Source organism: Diorhabda sublineata, chromosome 7 (assembly GCF_026230105.1).
Source record: "Diorhabda sublineata isolate icDioSubl1.1 chromosome 7, icDioSubl1.1, whole genome shotgun sequence".
Classification (NCBI taxonomy): Eukaryota; Metazoa; Arthropoda; class Insecta; order Coleoptera; family Chrysomelidae; genus Diorhabda; species Diorhabda sublineata.
In genome coordinates, this window is record NC_079480.1 from 16,199,172 (window position 1) to 16,218,190 (window position 19,019).

General features: G+C 33.4%; 1 protein-coding gene across 1 annotated transcript; it reads left to right on the forward strand.

The window, feature by feature from the left end:
- Nucleotides 1-4,111: 4,111 nt before the first annotated feature.
- On the forward strand, nucleotides 4,112-17,533 carry LOC130446259 (arrestin homolog). The gene is made up of 5 exons (XM_056782389.1): nucleotides 4,112-4,428; nucleotides 11,469-11,688; nucleotides 11,790-12,121; nucleotides 16,793-16,931; nucleotides 16,984-17,533. Exons 1-5 carry the CDS (start codon nucleotides 4,264-4,266, stop codon nucleotides 17,328-17,330), a joined length of 1,203 nt encoding a protein of 400 aa, XP_056638367.1. The 5' UTR covers nucleotides 4,112-4,263; the 3' UTR covers nucleotides 17,331-17,533.
- Nucleotides 17,534-19,019: the final 1,486 nt, after the last annotated feature.

The following is a 19,019-nucleotide window of genomic DNA, read 5'->3' on the forward strand; positions in this document are numbered from 1 at the left end:
TTAATGTGACTGTCAAGGACCATAAATGTTCGTTGTCTAACATAGTTCATAATTTTTATTGTATACGATAATATTTAGTTCTTAAGGTTGTTTACCTACCACTACTAATGGGAATCAACCTCATAGTTGAGTGATTCCAAGTGTCCCTGGGACACTTGAAGTTCCATTAACATATCACTTACTTTTATTTTATATTGATGTTACTCTAAACAACCATAAATATCCAATTAAAAAATTAATTATAGTTTTTGTATACGATAAGATTAAGTAGATATTTAAAGTAGTTTGTACACGGATACTGCGTTCTTAACAGTTTATAGTTAATGAACTCAATCTATATACGAATCACTTTATAATAGAGAAAAACCAAATTATTTTCAAAATTTATATTTGATTAGTTCCTTAATTTAAATTAATAAACTTCGTCGTAATGCTAAACTGGTTGTAAATATTCAAAACGTTACTTCTTGAACATCATTTAAAGACACCCTTTCTAGAAATTTTGCAGATCAAAAAGAAGAGGCTTGCTTGAATCGCGAACTTGTTATGACGAGGCAAGAAAATAACGAACGACCTCAACAATTCTATGACAGAATTTTACAAATTTTGAATTTAATATGCACTGACGTTGAGTTACATGAAACAACACATAATAAATTGTTAAAGAAGGACTTGTATAACAATTTAGCTTTGAAAACCTTCTTGTCAGGTCTCAGAGAGCCGCTTGGAAGAACTAACTATACGTTGTATGAAGCCTGAATCTCTAAACCAAGCCCTATAATATGTTTTAGATGAATATAATATTCAATATTTTCAAAACTTTCCATATAAACAATGTAAATAAACAAAAACCAAATTACTTTAACAATATGAATAATTTTAATAATCGAGATAATTTTAATAGAAGAAAAAAATTCTACAAATGTACAAACTCCAAATAATAATTCCTTTCAAGCCCAAAACTCTTTCCTTATGAGTCCCGTGAATAATCAACCACAACCCAAAGAAACCAAAATTTTCCAACCAACTAGCAAACTTTTAATAAAAATAGAAATTTCAACGTTTACAAACCAAATCAAATATGCAAGCAAAATTTATCAAATTCAGTGCAAATGTCTGTTTCTACACGTGATACATTTCAAAGATGTACGTAAACGAGTACTTATACCAGGAACGGTACAAATTTCGCAAATTATTTTAACCAAAATCAACCTCAAAGATATTTTGTATCCGAAAAATTATTCAATGCAGAATGTCAGAATAATGATTTTTTTCTCAAAAATTAGAACTTAGAACCACAAATAATATCTCTTAATAATGTAGATGGTAAAGTGAATAGCCCTTTATATATCTTCCTGAATACAAATTAAGCTTTTTTGTAGATTCTGGGTCTTCAAATAACTTGCTAATAATAATTTGCTACCCAAATGTAACACTTAAGTTATTTACTAAGTATATTGAAGACGACCCATTTATCATATCAAGCGCCCATCAGAAATCTGCTCAATAACTATGTCGAAAATATTTAAGTAACCAGAACCTTGATATCTTTTTGTTTCAATTTCATTGTATTTAAGACGGCTTAATAGGAATGGATATCTTTACTATCTTTTTCTTCCTATTGCTAATAATTTATAGTAGCATTTAGCAATTATATTATTTTACCGTCGTTAGAGACGTTCAAGGAGCTAGATTTTGAAATTTTTTGACAAATATTTTATTATTCTAGTATTCTAATACCTCCAAGAATATGTATACAAAGTTTCATGATGATCGGTTAAGTAATTTTCGCGTCAAAGCGTAACAAACAAACTTATATTCAAATTTATAATATTAGTAAGATTACAGCTTTTGTATACGATAAGATTTAGTATTTAAAGCAGCTTGTACACGGATACTGCGTCCTTAATAGTTCGACATTTTTAATAGTCTGGGAGCCGACAATCTCAAAAGACCCGTGATCGTAAAATTGCAAAATTTTTATATAAATCGACATCTATTAATATGAGGAACAAAATGCACTCGGTAAGCGTCGATTTATTTGGCGAAAAGTATGAAAAAAAATAATTATTTAAAACAAGCAAAAATTTTTTCCGCAATCGAAAATTTCGATAAAAAACGGTCTATTCGATAGGAAACTATGTGAATTAATAAAAAAAATTTAAAGGGTGTGATTGGGGGATAAAATTGATAGTCCGATTTTTTTTTATTAATTCACAAAATTTCCTATGGAATACCGTTTTTTATCGAAATTCGCGAAGACGGGAAAAAATTTTTAATTGTTTTAAATAATTATTTTTTTTTCATACTTTCTGCCAAATAAATCGATGCTTACCGAGTGCATTTTGTTCCTCTAAATAATAGCTCTCGATTTATATAAAAAATTTGCAATTCTGCGATCACAGTTCTTTTGAGATTGCTGGCTCCCGGACTATAAGTAAATGGGCAACGACACACGGACGATGCGCGGCGGCGTTCGCTTGTTGTCTCTGCTTAAGACAGGGCCGAACACTGTAGCACTGGCACATATATCGTCACTGCCTAGAAACAAATTAATAAATTGAAGACTTATAAAATAAAAATATTATTTGTAAGCTATTATTTTGAATTTTATTAGTTGATGTGTTATTGAGTTCTTAAATAAAATGCTCTTCTGCTTCTTTTATCTTAAAGCTCGGACTTTTGAGACGATGTTTCGTCTTTGACTATCAATATGCTCTTCTTCTTTAAAACATATTTTTGAAGCTATTGTGAATGGGCCCTAAATAAGGTTAACTAATTCAAATAGATTTAACATATTCGTTTAATCTTCCACAGGAAAATATACTTAGGATGACATTATTACCTTGAAAATACATCTGACAACAACGTTCGTTTTTAAAATTTTTTCTATTTTTAATGTTAACAGCACTAACGTGAGCGCCAAAATCCACCAAAAATATGCAATACTTCGAGAACAGTTCACTGCAACCGAAGTATTGCAGGGTTCAAAGTAATTTTCAATTTTAAAATTCCCTGACTTTTTTATCTCCTGAGCAGAGCTTTTTATATTTGAAAAAGTCGATTTGAAACGGCCGTTCGCCTTTATTCGTGTTTTTCGAGGGATAGGATAAATAACATGCCAACTTTAAACGGCCCATACATAGATCATAAGTATGAACCGTACACAACTTATGGAGAAACTGTACTGAATGGAGCGCGAAGTTGTCTACTTTCGGAAAGGATAAAAAAGTTTCATATTTTCGAAAGAGAAGTCAGATTTTCCTGGTAAAGGAAGACGTGTCTCGGATGTAAAAATTCATATATATTTCTAAATGCAAAATTCCGTATTTACATAGCGATTTGTAGGTTTTTCGCTTCATAAATCTTTGGGGATGGTGCGATTTGATACTTTTGCCAGATAGGTGAAATTTGACAATTTTCATGACACTTTTCCGTCTTTGACTTTGGGTCAGCAAATTCACGTGGAATCACACCTATTTTGTCCCTGACTTTTATAAATTCTCTGACTTTTTTCTATTTTCCAGGTTTCTCCTGATTACTCTAAACCGTGTATTGATATATTTTTGAAATTAGAAAGAAAAATGCTACTTAACAAAATAGGAAAATATAGGGTGTTTCGTTTCAGTTGAGAAACTTTGACACTTTCAATGACATTTGGCAGCTTTCGTCAACGTTTTCAAAAAATTTGATGAATTATTATGGACAAGTGAAGAGTCTAATCAATATACAGGGTGTTCCGGAACATGATGCAAAAAATTCGGGAATAATTAGATTAGTATATAATTTTAACAGCAGGCTTGATATTATAAAAATAGCTTCATCCTATTTGTATAATCTGCTCACTTATTTTAGTTGATGAACTTTATCCGCAATGATCCAATTAAGAAATTATTGTTTGAGCACAAAATTTCAATAAATAAAATTACTACATATGGATTTTTTTTATTTAAAATACAATAATATAAATTTACATTTTCTCATTTACACCGTAAATTAAGATTCTAGAAACTTAATCGTTACCGTCACAGTAGTGACAGAATGAGCATAATCTTTTACATAACTCTAAACAAAATTACAAAAACCTGTACATCCCAATTAGTCCAAGAAATCCAATTAGATTTCACAATAATCGAGTTAAGAAACCTTTTGAAACTATTTAAATACCGATAAACCCTTGTGAACTTCACTTCTACGGGAAGTATCCACTAGTAAATTCAAACAAAGTTATATACTTTTTTAATTTCATCTAAAAATCAACAAATGGTGGTTGCAGTAAAGGTTTTCAAGAAAACAACACCTAATGGTAAAGTCACGGTATATCTAAGCAAGAGAGATTTCATAGATCATTTAGATCATACCGATCCCATCGATGGAGTCATTGTCGTCGAAGATGGATATTTGCAAGGCAGGAAGGTTTTTGGACAGGTACGCTATTTAGTTCCTTATTGCTGTTAATATATATATTTCATTCACGAACATATAATAATAGCTATACATTCAAAACTAATTGTAAGACACAAAAAACGAAAAACAGAAACTTGCTTACTTTTTTCTATTTCTATAGTACCGTATAGTCGGATTACTTTGCACAAAATGTTTTTTTTTTAATATCTATGGTTTTGCGGGGAATTATAAAGCCCGCTGTAACTATATGAAAATTTGATATTTTTGCTATATAGTTTTGTAATTAGATAGTATGAAAAAAATTAGAACCCAATTTTTAAAAGTTTAAAAAGTTGGCAAAGTTACCTCAACTTTGGGGGTACTTTGCCGATAATTTTCTGGCATTATTGCACGTTTTTAAGCGTATAGGCCAAGTTAACAATCTCCTTTAATGTGTTTCAAAAAAATAATTCAATAAACTTAATTCATTATTACATTTCTAAGAAAATGCAGGATCATTTACCTTTTCGCAAGTCTACAAACAAATCTTATAAATTAATAATAACTCTTTGGTAAAATAATAATAACCAACTCTTAGGTAACAAAATGATTATAATTCTTAACTATTCTAAGTAGCTAGTAAGTCACAAAAGAAACTAAACGAATACCTGTGCCATCGATATTAGGAAAACAAAGATTGTTTTGTGATTTTATTCTTAGAAACATTAAATTACAACAGTGTTTTCCTTTGTCAATAACTTGTGTAAAAAAATGCTTGTATTGTTTTTTCCTCCCTAAGAGTGCTACAAATAGAAAATCGGAATTTTTAATTCCAACTAATTTCGATTCATCTCCAGTTTTGCTAGCTACAATATCACGGGAGCAATGGGCTTGAAGCTCGTCATTGCGGTCATCAGTCTTGTGGAAATCATTTACTTCATCTATTCTAAATTGTTCTCAGATTCAATTTCCATCGTCCAGTCATATTCTTCAGTTTCTTTATCATGTTTCTTCTCTTTGGGAATACTTGTCGTGAAATCCTCACTTGCAACAGATTTTCGAGGTTCAATTCTTTTCATCTTCTTTCTCTTTGGGATGCTTGCTTTTGAAGGAGCTCTATTTTCCTTAAGGAAATCCAACAAGGTCTCGCTAATATCAGTCTTGATTCTATCAAATCTTTTATTAGGCATTCTATAAAGAACCTCCTCTCTGTTACATAGGTATATTCCCATTGCTCTGAATCAATTTGTTCGTCTTTTAATTCTATATCTTCAATGAGCTCTTTCAATAAATGAGGAAAAGTGCTTTTGTTTACTGTACTGTCTCGTGGATGTTTGGTTTTGTAGGCTATTATTATACGGCACCAAATACCTTCTTTGACACTCTCTGATGATTGTTATGTTAAAATTAGTCGATAGATTATTTCCGATTTCGAACTTTCGGCCCTTCAATTTTTTTGGCCCACGGTACCATTTTCGTAAACCAGTTTTCAAATTTGTAATGGTCAAACCATCCAGATTTGGTTCTATTATAATATACACAACATATGGGGCAAACAAAGTTCCCTCTGCAGCGGTAGCAAACATGACGGATATTGAGGACTTTGTTCATAATGCGTTCATTTAATCCCTTTTCTGAAAATACATTTTGACGATCCAGGATCGTCTGTCAGATTAGTCTCGTCGATGGAACCAGGTGGAATTTCTGCCACGTTTCTTTCTAAATTATCGAAGTAATTGTTCATTTCTTCATCCTTTTTCTCAGATCTTGGTTTTTTAATTTTTTGGCACTGTCTGTTGGATAATTCATGATTATGTTTATGAATAAAATTTTTGCACTAGTCTACACAGGGAAAATTATCTTTGAGCTTCTTTAGACCGACACCTTCTTTGTCTAAACGACTCTTCAGCACTACTCGCAATTCTATCATGGTTAGGAGGCAGCCATATTCAGAGCTGGCTATTATAACGTCGTCAATGGACCATTCAATCTCCGAGGCGATTTGCTGACAACAGGACCTTCATAGTTTCTTGTAACTTTATTTACTAGGGTTCTTCTAGAAATATTGAAGGTTTTGGATGCTTCTGTTCTGTATATCTCATTTGATTACTTTTAATCAACAGAACAGATCTACGCAAATGTTTGTCTATTATCTTTTATACGTTGGAACCATTTTCTAAAAAAAAACACAATGTGGGGTAACTTTGTCAACCGCAAAAATTGTTGGAAATTTAGCATCTGGAAAACTGTGAATATCAGAAACTGAACTCACATATACACAGGAATAGGTGATGTTAAAACCAGAATTCAATATTCATTAGCTTTTATTACACAACCCTTAGCATAGCAATACGATTTTACAAAGTCCAAATAAAATTTTTACTCCGTGAATTTTTATACATATATGATACCTGCTTCGTCGAGCTCCGGACTTGTATTGCCTAAGACTTGTTGATCGCGTAGTATTTTGCCACCAACTGCAATAGAATAGAAAAATAAAAACAATAAATGAAACCACAAAATTTTTATTATTTCAACACCATGTGGCAATCTGTCTTAACAGGACAAAAAGTACTTTAAGCAATAAAGAAGTATCCTCGAATATGGATCTTTTTTACAGTAATATCTTCACTCTTAATTGAATTATGCCATTCTATTGAGTCTATGGTGAATTGTAGAATTCTGCCACAGAAGAATGAGGTCTTCCAACAGAAATGTCTGTCAAACTTCGGAACTAATTAAATGTATTTGTCATTTTTAATTCCGAAGGTAGCTGATTGAACAATTTATTTCATGCTGAAGATGATGGAATTTTTTACCAGAAGTGGGTATAGTTAAGTAAATTCTTTCTTCTAGTAGGATAGGCATGAAAAAAAAAGAGCGGGGAGAATTAGAATTTTGTGTTTTTCAAAATAGAATTCGCTATGCGTTCTACTGCTTAAACCAATAATATAACGAATAGCTCTTTTGTAATATGAATATAGATTCGAAGAGGTGTAAACTATAGGCAAACCATACCGAACATGCGATTCGAAAATGTAGTACGAGCATCGAACTTCTCAGACAGATTTTATAGCAAAACAAGCAGAGGATAATCTTTCTCTCTATATCAGCTTTAGTAAACGTTGATTGTTGACCTTGAAGTTTAGATTTTAAAGATGACAATGTGTCGAATCTTATGTTTTCAGTATAACAATCGAATTTTACGATCGAATCAACTTTATGTTTTTGTGACATTATGCCAAAATCGTAACAATTATGGAACTCGACACAACATTTATGGATATCGCACGCACACGACACAAACAAATGCACAATACATTCACAATGACTAACTCGCAGTATAATTAAAATCCTTTTCCAACCGTATCGCTTCGATTACTCGATTCAACTGACTCACGCCGCGCCGATGCACACGTTTTATATGGTTAAGGACGGTTCTAGTCTAGACTCGAAGCGCCTGAAAGATTCTATGGTTCTCGACAAAATAATAGGATATTTCCGATTGCTGCTAAGAGATGGCGATACTGTCTTTTTCTCTCGCTTGTCTAAGCACGCGCTGCCCTTACTTATAAACAGACCTATACTTGAGAGTACGAGTATTTAAAACATCTGTAGAGGAATCCAATGAAGTCTAAAAGCTCAAAAAAATATGATTCTTCTTTCTGTGACACATTGTAATCGTGGGCCCTAATGATACGGCCCAGGAGCCGGAAGCGACCCGTGGGGCGTATCTTTCACATAACTATGCTAGAATCTTTTTTTTAAATTAGCTACTTAATCTATCGTCGGTGAATTAGCCACAGTTTTACGATTAGACTATTTCTATCTCTGCTGTAATTGATTTTATTTCATGCATCTCTTCAGCTCTTCAAGCTACTCCATCATAACAATCAGTTGGTTAAGTAAATTTTAAATCAAATAATCTATAATTTTAAAATTGTTCTCCTAATTGCTTATGCATCTATCTTTCAGGAGCGAAGAAGTTCCAAACTCATTCATTATCGCGAAAACATTTAAAAACAACTACTAGTTAAGATTTTGCAGCAACGTCCTTAGTTTCATCCCCTAAAAAAGATAACTATCAATTTCCTAGACTAATGAAAAAGACATTTATATATTTCCTTCGAGGTTTTTTTAATATTAATTGTTTAGGTGCTCACTTTGTATTGAGTTGCGTCTAATACAGCTGAAAAATTTATGGGTCCAAGAAATATGCCAGGATTATCAGAAGTATAATTTTCAACAAGTATTTGTTGACATTGCATAAAATTGACTGAATTTGAATAATATTGTTAATATCAATAATTTTGAATAAGTTATTCAAATGTGAAGAGTTACATATTTCATACATATAACTTAACTATACAGGGTTTATGATACTTGATAGAATTATCATTATAATTATAATTGTATCAATCGTTAATTTGAATATTGAATTTTAAGATTCCAGTAATTTTATATTTTTACAAGAAACTACAGCATTTAAAACCGCCGAAACCCAGACGATGAATATATAAGTATTCGAAAGCTTGGAATATACAGGGTGAGTCGGGAAGAGCGCACCAAACTCTAGGAGTGTATTATACACATGAAAATAATGTAAAAAAAACTAATATGTTCTTATTTGTTTTTAAGTTATAGCATATTAACAAATAAACAAATCATCACATCAAAATTTTCTTAATCTTAGCGTTCTTTCAATAAATGTTCAAAAATACCGCCATTGACTTCTAAACATTTTCTGCTTCGTTTACGAAGATCGTTTGTTGCTCTCCCAATTGATTCATTTCTTTCTTCTTTAATATGGGCTGCAGTATTCTCAATTCGTCTAATTAGTGCATCCCGTGTGTCCACTTTTATTTTGTAGACTTCATTTTTCATCCAGCCCCACAAACAAAAATCTAGTGATGTGAGGTCTGAAGATCTTGCAGGCCAATTAATGGGACCTCCACGACCAATCCAATGCACTGGTAACCGTTCGTCCAAATGTTGCATGATCTGACGAGCGACATGTGCAGGAGCTCCATCGTGCTGATAGTACATCTGCATTCTAATATTTACAGAAACATCCTCTAGTAGGCTTTGTAATTCATTTTGTAAAAAATTTAGGTAGTTGTGAGGCCAATTAAATAACCGTCAATTATACCACACATTTACAGAAAACCGATGTTGAAAATTGCTTTCGACTGTTGCGTAGGGATTTTCGTCCGACCATACATGATAGTTACGAGTATTATTAATGCCATCACGGGTAAATGTAGCTTCATCCGTAAAGAGTATACTCGATACAACATGGTGATTATTATTTATCCACAGACAAAACTCCATACGGTCAGCGTAATCCTCTGGTTGTAGGTGCTGTACTCTTTGTATGTGATAAGGATATAAGCCTTGTTCGTGGAGTGTGTTTGTCACCCTTTTTTGTGGACTTCCCAATTGAGTGGCAATTCTCCGTGAGCTAGTAGTTGCCTTTTCTTCTACTATAGATGCAGAATATTTTTTAATTCTATCAAACCTTGTCGAGTAGCGCGTTCAGATGATATGTTAGCACTGGGAAGCTTACCAGTCTCGCACAATTTGTTAAAAACTCTAATAAATACGTTTTTATCAGGATATCTTTGGTGTGGAAAACGTTGACGATATTCTTCAGCAGCAGCTGTAGCATTTCCATTACAGAAACCATAAACAAACACTATATTTGCATATTCTAAATTTGAATAAGTATCTGGCATTTTGCAACACTAACAATCACATAAATTCGAAATTAAACATTCAGTTACTGTTCACTGGACACTGACAGTTCATCAAAACGTCAGAATTATCAAATGCCTTTGAGATTCGAACATGGCATACTTTGAAAATGTTAAAATTAAGATATAAGTGATGAAAATTTTTAATTACTCCATAACTTGATAACAAATGAAAATCGGATAAGAACATATTAGTTTTTTATACATTATTTTCATGTGTATAATACACTCCTAGAGTTTGGTGCGCTCCTCTCGACTCACCCTGTATATCAGTTAGCTCAAGACCAGCAGTGAGTGTGTTACTGTCAACAATGTTCTTGATGCTTTCCATTTCCTCGGTGAAATTCCAAGGAGTAGGCAGATTGAGGCCTTGGAATAAACCGAAAAAAAGGGGTGATTCGTTGCGTGGAGTAGGCAGATTGAGACCACGAAATCGGATCATTTGTTATCAATAAACGAATAACCACCCTATCCTACCCACACGCTTCTCTTGATAATGGCTCCAAAGTTGGAGCTGAAACTTCGAAAATTCTCCAAATTTTTCCAAAATATGATAAAGACTTAAAATTAGTCGAAACGTCAATTTTATATCTATCTTTCAAAAATTATTAAGAAAACTAATTTTAAAACAGAAGAGACCTAAAATCAAGAACATTTAGAAGCATTAATATCTCAAAAGGTCTATGAAATAAGAAATTAACCAAATTTATATATTTATGATAATGCATATAACTTCTAAAACGTTCTTCTGTTTTCAAATTAGTTTTTTTTTTAATAATGTTTATGACTTTGTGATAATTGATACTTCTAAATGCTCCTGATTTAGGACTCTTCTGTTTTGAAATTAGTTTTTTTCAATAATTTTTGAAAGACAGATAAAAATTTGACGTTTCGAAATAATTTTTTTAGATAAATGGTAGATATCATTTATTCCGATATTTGTTGATAAATTATCTTAATTTTAGGTCTCTTTTAATTGATTCAAATTGCGTTTGAGAGCATAAAATTTTCACCATTCGACCTAAATCACCCATGAATATCAAAATCAAAATAGAAATCTGTTAACACAGATTAAAATAATATTTCTCCGATTTATTTTTAGAGCTCGTATACCGTTTGTCAGATAGTATTGACTTGTTTTGTCTTCAAGCTCTTCCCCGTTCCCTTTCGATTCTGTTGTGTTTTGTATCATTTATAACCTCCTTCGATTCGTCCTGATTTTCTTTACTTTTTTTTCTATCATAATTATCTGAAAGTCTCTTCTTACTTAGCTCCATAGCTTTCCTTAGTCTATTCACATCAACACTGAATGTCTCCAATTATTTGTAGGTTCTCACTGTCTACCGTTATGGTAGAGAGGAGGATGAGGTCATGGGAGTCAAATTCAGTAAAGAAATGATAATAGCAAGTGAACAATTGGTTCCTATAAAGGAAAAGCAGCCTCTAACTCCTGTACAGGAGAAGCTCGTTGCCAAATTAGGTGCAAATGCTTATCCATTCACCTTCAACTTTCCTGACATGTCACCGTGCTCAGTCACACTTCAACCAGGTAAGCAATGTAACATATCAATTTCAATAAGAATTTGCAAGAACACAAAGAAATGTTGGCTTTAAATTTTGTATGTATTGCATATTTACCATTTGATTCAGGCGAAGATGATCAAGGAAAACCTCTCGGGGTCGAATACTACGTAAAATGCTACGTGGGCTCTAATGAAGATGACAAAGGTCACAAACGTAGCATCGTTCAGCTAGCTATCAAAAAATTACAATACGCTCCTGCCATCAAGGGTGCTAGTCGTCTTCCAAGCTCATTAGTATCGAAAGGTTTCACTTTTTCGAGTGGAAAAATCAATTTGGAAGTAACTCTTGACAAAGACATATATTACCACGGAGAGAAAATTGGAGCCAACCTTATGATCAGCAATAATTCGAGAAAGCAAGTTAGAAACATAAAAGTTTACGTTGTGCAGCATTGTGAGGTAAGATCAAATAAAAAATTAAATTTACTTTTTAATAAATCGCTCCAAGCGTGAAATTTGGAATTATTGCAAAATGTCCGTAATGTTATATTTATCATTTTTGTTGGTTTCATTATCAAAAGGCAACATTTGATATCAATGAGGACATATCTGACACTTATGGTTAAATATAACGAATGACAATATATTAATTTTTTCAGACGATGAAAATATTTTTAAATGATAGTCGGACGCTGCAATTATATGCAATATCTAGATACTTCACTTATACGATTTCGAAATAGCTTTTCAAACATACATTAATCCATACGAGGCCTGCTACTTAAGTTTCGAGAACAATAAAAATAAATATTTATAATTGGATATGGCTTTATAACTAAGTTGGACTTTCTGGAGCCATACTGGACTGTAGGTAAACTGTTTACCTCTCTCTGAAGACGATATCTTGGATATCGAAACGCGCGTAAGACAGTGTAATTGTGAGGGTTGGTGTAGTGGTGGTGTAAACAGTGTATTCAGTATGGCTTTATAGCTTTTCAAAACACTTTCGTATGCATTTGAACCAATTTTCGAAGATTTTTTTTTTCGTTCCGATTGAGCTACCTTCAAAACATGTGATTTAAACGCATCAACCGCTTCTTCAAGTGTAGAAAAAAATTGATCTCATAACTTATTTTTGTTCTGCAGGAATAAAAAGAAATCATCGACTGTTCAAATATGTTTTTGTTTGAACTAATATGTAAGAGTTTGTATTGTCGTGATAGAGAATATTCGTCTTCTGTGATTGGTTTCCCTAATTTTTTGCAACACTTCTGGCAAGAAAAATGTTTGTTTCATTTCAGATTCATAGGCGTAGATCGATGATTCGTCGCCTGTCCCGATCTATTAGACATCTTTCGAAACCCCACGATTGAATTTTTTCAGCATTTCTAACCAATCGAACCGAGCTTTTTTTCAGCGACTGTCAAATTATGCGGTATACGACGCGAATATATATTTTTTTGGATTGCTAAATGTTCATACAATATTAAATGTATGCAAGTGAAACTAATGTCCAAGTAGGCCTCAACCTCACGGTATGTTACATGACGATCTTGCAATATAACAGCCTCGATGCTCTCTGACACTACAGCCGATTTTGTACGATCTTCAGAAAATTCAACATGTAGCGACCTGTGGGACCATGATTGAATTCAAAAAATCAACGAAACACTATGGTACGAGATGGTGCTTCAACACTAAAAGTCAAAGCAAGTTGATCTAAATTATTATGGAGCTGACGAAATAAGTTTTTAGATAAAAAATGATATGACCTGACCTATCATTAAACTGCCTATTTAACCATACTATATGTGACAACTCATCGATCTTGATTCTGAATTCATTGCAACCAAAGAGAATTTTCACTACAGTAACAATGCATACTATTGCAATTTACGTCGCCATTCCTTTAAAGCAAATTCTCACGATAAAGATGTAATCTAAATCCTATCAATACAAATTCTATTAACTCCTAGAATATTAAGAGATTTCTTAGTGTAAAATGAACATATACTTTAATTGGTAAATGAGCGTATTATTAACAATTCCATGTTAGCGTGAAATTGCCATGAATATACCAGTAGAAAAATGCGTCTTCCATAATATCTGTAACAGCCTCATCATCTGTAATATGCATTTTGAATCGAGTTAGTCTGGGTAACCTTATCTCGGCTATCCCATATTCACCAAAGCCTGGTTGAACTCTGCGTAACCCGACCTCGATCATCCTAAAGTCAGCCAGGCTTGGCAGAGCTCTGTATAACTATATAAAGTTTGGTTCTAATATCTTATCCATAATAGATATCTTAACATTAAAAGTAATAATTTTTTATGAATAAAATTCTTTCATGCATAAAAGACAATAAAAATAGATTAATGAAAATTAGTCTCAATTCTTTATATGTTAATTATAACCTAACCTAACCAATATTTTTATGTACATCAATTAGTAAAATGCATAAATAAAAACTATAATTTTATTAACAACATATTAAAAATTTTTACAAGCAACCAGCCTGGCCCAGCGTTACAGACCAGTCTTTAGTTTATCTAGGCAACCAGGCCTGGTCCAGGCTTGTGAACCAAGCAAGGGACATTATTATCATCCCAGAGTCCCATTAAGTCTGGGCCAGTAACGCCTCCAAGCTAAAGCCAGATTTGTACATACTTGGCCCAAGACTGGGCCTATATAGACCCCTATCCTGTATGGGATACCAAATAAAGATTTTGACCTTTGAAGTCAGCAATCGTTTACAAAAAAATTTTCGTTTAAATAACCATCAGGACGTCATTACAACCATTTTGGACTTTGAAGGCGCTTTCTACATGGTAACATATTATCATTCATCTATAATTTCCTAACTGATACAATTTTCAGGGATTCCGCAAACGGTAAGCTCTCCCTCATCCACAAAATACTGGCATCCCTCAAAGTTCAGTATTAAGCTCTACTTTATTTATCATCACAATAAATGAGTTATGTGAAAACTTCCCATCTTCCGTAAAATATGTCGTACCCTCTACATGCCAACTATTCCAACACGCAATAAATCTACTACAAGAGAGATCCCCCTACCTAGGATTAGCATTTTTTCGAAATAAATCCATGCTGATAAAATTCTCTCGAAGAATATCTATTTACTCACCTAAAATTTTCTTTGATAACTCCCCTCTACCTATTGTGAATCAGTGCAAAATGCTTGGTATGACTTTGGATTCTCGTCTCACTGGAATCACCATATTCATGATGTGAAAGACATTTGCCTAAAGAGGCTGAACATAATTAAAACCCATAGCCACCTTCAATGGAGCTCCATCGAAACTATACTGCTAATAGTTTAGCTCAAAGCTTGACTATGGTTGTGTGTCCGCTTCCAAGTCTAAAACTGACTTATTGAACTCTATACAAAACACCGCTCTTCGCCTCTGCCTTGGTGCCTTTCGCTCAAGCCCCGCCGCTAGTGTCAATGTTGAAGCTAAAGAGCCACCACTGTTCTTAAGACGACATTCTCTTCTCCTGTCATATGTTGCTAAAGTATCTTTCAATCCTTCTAATCCTGTCCATTCGCTACTCATCACCACGTCAATATCTGCCAACTCACGAACAATTGTAAATTCAATCCCTCAATTGCTCGCACCTCTACTCCAAAATACCAACCTCTCTTTGACCTTTCCACTTTATTTGCCTTTTTGTCCCTCTTGGACCAAAAATATTCCCATAGTAGATACCTCACTTACCATTTACAACAAACATGAATCCCTTAGCGTCCTTGTAGAGAAAGTATTCTTAGAAATTCTGCATAAAAAATCCTTCGACATAATTCTCTATACGGATGCCTCCAAAACTGAATCCGGTGTCGGTCACTACAAACCACGAACTCATAAGTTCTTTTCGCTTACCTTTGACGTGTAGTGTTTACACTGGTGAACTATACAGTATCCTTCAAGCTTTTAAATATAATTCTCCTCCCCATAAACATATTTTCATATGTACTGACTCTCTTTCATCCATACAGTCAATCACAACCATATTCACCGACCATCCAATAGTCCAAAATATTCCTACCAAACTCTCATCTGGTTTCTATGGCACACTGAATTTACTGGAAACGAATCTGTAGATCGCCATGCCAAAGAAGCCACAAAGAATCCTCATGAAATCCCAGTTCAGCTTGTCAATGATCTACTTCTCACCTTTCCCTAAACTTTTTGTATAGAAGAGAAGCTGTGACAATAAGAAGACTCCGTATCAACCGCACAAAACTTACTGAAGGCTGTTTGATGTCGTCACAAAGTCGTCCTGTCTGCTAAAGTTGTCAAGTTCCTGTGTCTGTTAAGCACATCCTCATTAACTGCGGAGAATACTCTACCGCATACCAGCAGTTTGATATGAAAACCAACCTCAAGGAGATACTTAACTAAAATGAAGAAAATCATAGAGTTTCTTAAATCCACCAAGCTGTATGAGAAAATATAGATAATTTACGTATTATAATAGATTTTGTAACAGTCCTTTATTTAACTTATGTATCTTATGATTGTTTTTGTGTGCCAATGACCAGCGCTTTCGAGGCACGTTAAACTGAAATAAAAAAAATATTCAACGGGACTATTAGTTTAATATTTTTTTTCGTTACGGCTCACGTTCTCGATCTACGGTTTCTACTATTATTTTAATTCTTCAATACACGTATGATGAAGCAACAAAATTGACAAGACTAACCTTTCTTTTTGTAAAAGGTTTCCGATATATTACATATTTGTGAAATAAGTTTTCATCTTTACTTGATCACTTCACTTGAGGAGTTTGAGGGAAAAGTGTCAGTCAAAAGCTACTCATCAGACGTAAGATTTATGTGTCTCTATGTTTAGTATACTATAACTAGACGAATTCCAGAGAAAACTTTGTTTTAAATTTATCAATTATTACGCACCCTAGTGGATTCTTACCACGGTCATTTGGCTATCCAGTACATATTTGAGATAAGACAGCCTAACATCTACCTAGAAGGTTTACGTATCATCATTTTGAATTAGTTTTTTCTTAGTAAAATCCGTTCTCTACGATCGGTTAAAAGAAAACACCCATCCACTTCGATTACATTGATAATAAAACATAATTCTGTTTAGGTCACTATGGTGAATGCTCAATTTTCTAAATACGTTGCAAGTCTGGAAACTCGAGAGGGTTGTCCTATCACTCCGGGAGCCAGTTTCACTAAAGTGGTGTATTTAGTACCTCTTGCATCAAGTAACAAAGATCGCAGAGGTTTGTAACATTAAACTTTTTCTGTTCTTATCTAAAATTAATTTTTCTTTAGGTGTTGCGCTGGATGGTCGTCTTCGTGACGACGATGCAAATTTGGCCAGTTCGACTTTAGTACCGGATGGAAAGTGTCCTATCGATGCGATCGGTATCGTCATTTCCTATTCGTTGAGAGTAAAATTGAATTGTGGTACTTTAGGAGGAGAGTTAGTAACTGATGTACCATTTAAACTTCTCCACCCAGCACCTGGTACTATTGATAAAGAACGTGCTCAAGGCATAAAGAGAATGAAGTCTATTGATAAAGGAAGATATGAGAAGAGTTTCGCTAACGATGATGATGATAATATTGTTTTTGAAGACTTTGCAAGATTCAGGCTCAGCAGAGATGAATTGGAATGAAAAAAGTTTTGAGAATATACAGAATTTTGTGTAATATCGATGCTTCTTCATATAGCCTTGAATATATCAAACACCCAATCAAATATTTAATTTGAAATTAAGCTGCTGAAGTTGATAGAATATTCTGCTTACGAGAATGCTGCTGTTGTAGTTGTTAGAAAATTTATTTATGCATTCATGGAAAAATAAATATTATAACCAGACTATGTTTATTTATTTATTTATTACTGATACAAGGGTTGCCACTTAAGTTTTGAGATAGACAAATAAAAACAAATATTTACAATTGATTATAATTTTATCGTTTTTCAGAATATCAATACACTTTTGAACCAATTATCGAAGCATTTTTTCCATTCCGATTGAGGTACCACCAAAACATTTGATTTGAACGCAACAACCGTTACTTCAAGTATAGAAAAATGTTGACTTTGCAATTTATTTTTGATCTGCAGGAATTAGAAGAAATCATTGTGTGCCAAATAAGAAGGAAACGGTGGAAGACCTATCAATTCAAAGTTTTGACTGTTCAAAAACGTTTTCGTTTGAACTGATATGTGAGATATCGCATTGTCGTGGTGGAGAATGATTCGTCTTCTGGTTTCCCTGAGTTTTTTTAATACTTCTGGCAAACAAATGCTGGTTTACCGTTCAGAATTGACCATTGTTGTAATGGATCGGTGTTCAGTTATTCCGAAAAACAGGCGACCATTTGCTTTGAATTTCTTCGTGCGTGAACAACTTTTGTTGGACGTCTTTTGAGGCCTCACGATTGAATTTTCTCGGCATTTCTACGCACCAATCCACAAGAGCTTTTTCTTTGACCGATTTTCAAATTATGCGGTATCCAGCGCGAACAAATCGTTTTGATAGTCAAATGTTTAAGCAATATTGAATGTATGCGAGTACAACAAATGCCCAAGTATGCCTCAATCTCAGGGTATGTTATATGATAATCTTGTAATATCATGTTATGCACTGCATCGATATTTTCTGGCACAACATCCGATTTTGGATGACCACGAAATTTATCCTGTAGGGAAGTGCGACTGAGATTGAATTCGGAAAACCAACGAAACACGGTCGCTCATGATTGTGTCTCATCACCAAAGCCGAAGCAAATAGTACTCCTATGACAATACGTTTTGAGTAACTATCGTCGAAAATGTCAAACATCAGTGTTGCCATTTTTCAAAACATAAGTAGCAGCCTTCATAACCTGTTAACTGTTTTAAGATTCTGTGTCGTTGTTCAGCTTAGACTCGATCTACTACAGTTTTAATAAGGACTGTTGTACTTTGGTTATGTGAAAATTATATCAATCCACAACTGTAGAAAATTTCCTTAAGTCTAACGATATGACCTATCTCGTATTTATTTTCGAGGAAAAATATAAAAAAAAGAAGTGGACTCAAATATTTTTGAAAATGTTTTACTTTCTGAACCAACTGCTTTGGACCCATTATGGCCTTAAAATAGAAAAGCTGTTGCTAGCTACAAGTCTATAATAAATAAAAAAGAGCAGAAGAATAGTTCTTCCAATATCGATTGCAGAAGACAGTTATGAGAGGGTCAATCAATAATTTCATAAATAGAGAAATATTAAGAAATAAAAAATAATCTTTACTCCCCGTATAAAATTCGGTAAATATCTAACAAACCGTCAGTTCACGTGGTTTCTGTTTATCA

Coding starts and splice junctions, on each gene's coding strand:
- LOC130446259 (XM_056782389.1), top strand. CDS start 4,264: ATGGTGGTTGCAGTAAAGGTTTTCAAGAAAACAACACCTAATGGTAAA. Junction 12,122..16,792: donor ACGTTGTGCAGCATTGTGAG/GTAAGATCAAAT, acceptor AATTCTGTTTAG/GTCACTATGGTGAATGCTCA. Junction 16,932..16,983: donor AAGTAACAAAGATCGCAGAG/GTTTGTAACATT, acceptor ATTTTTCTTTAG/GTGTTGCGCTGGATGGTCGT.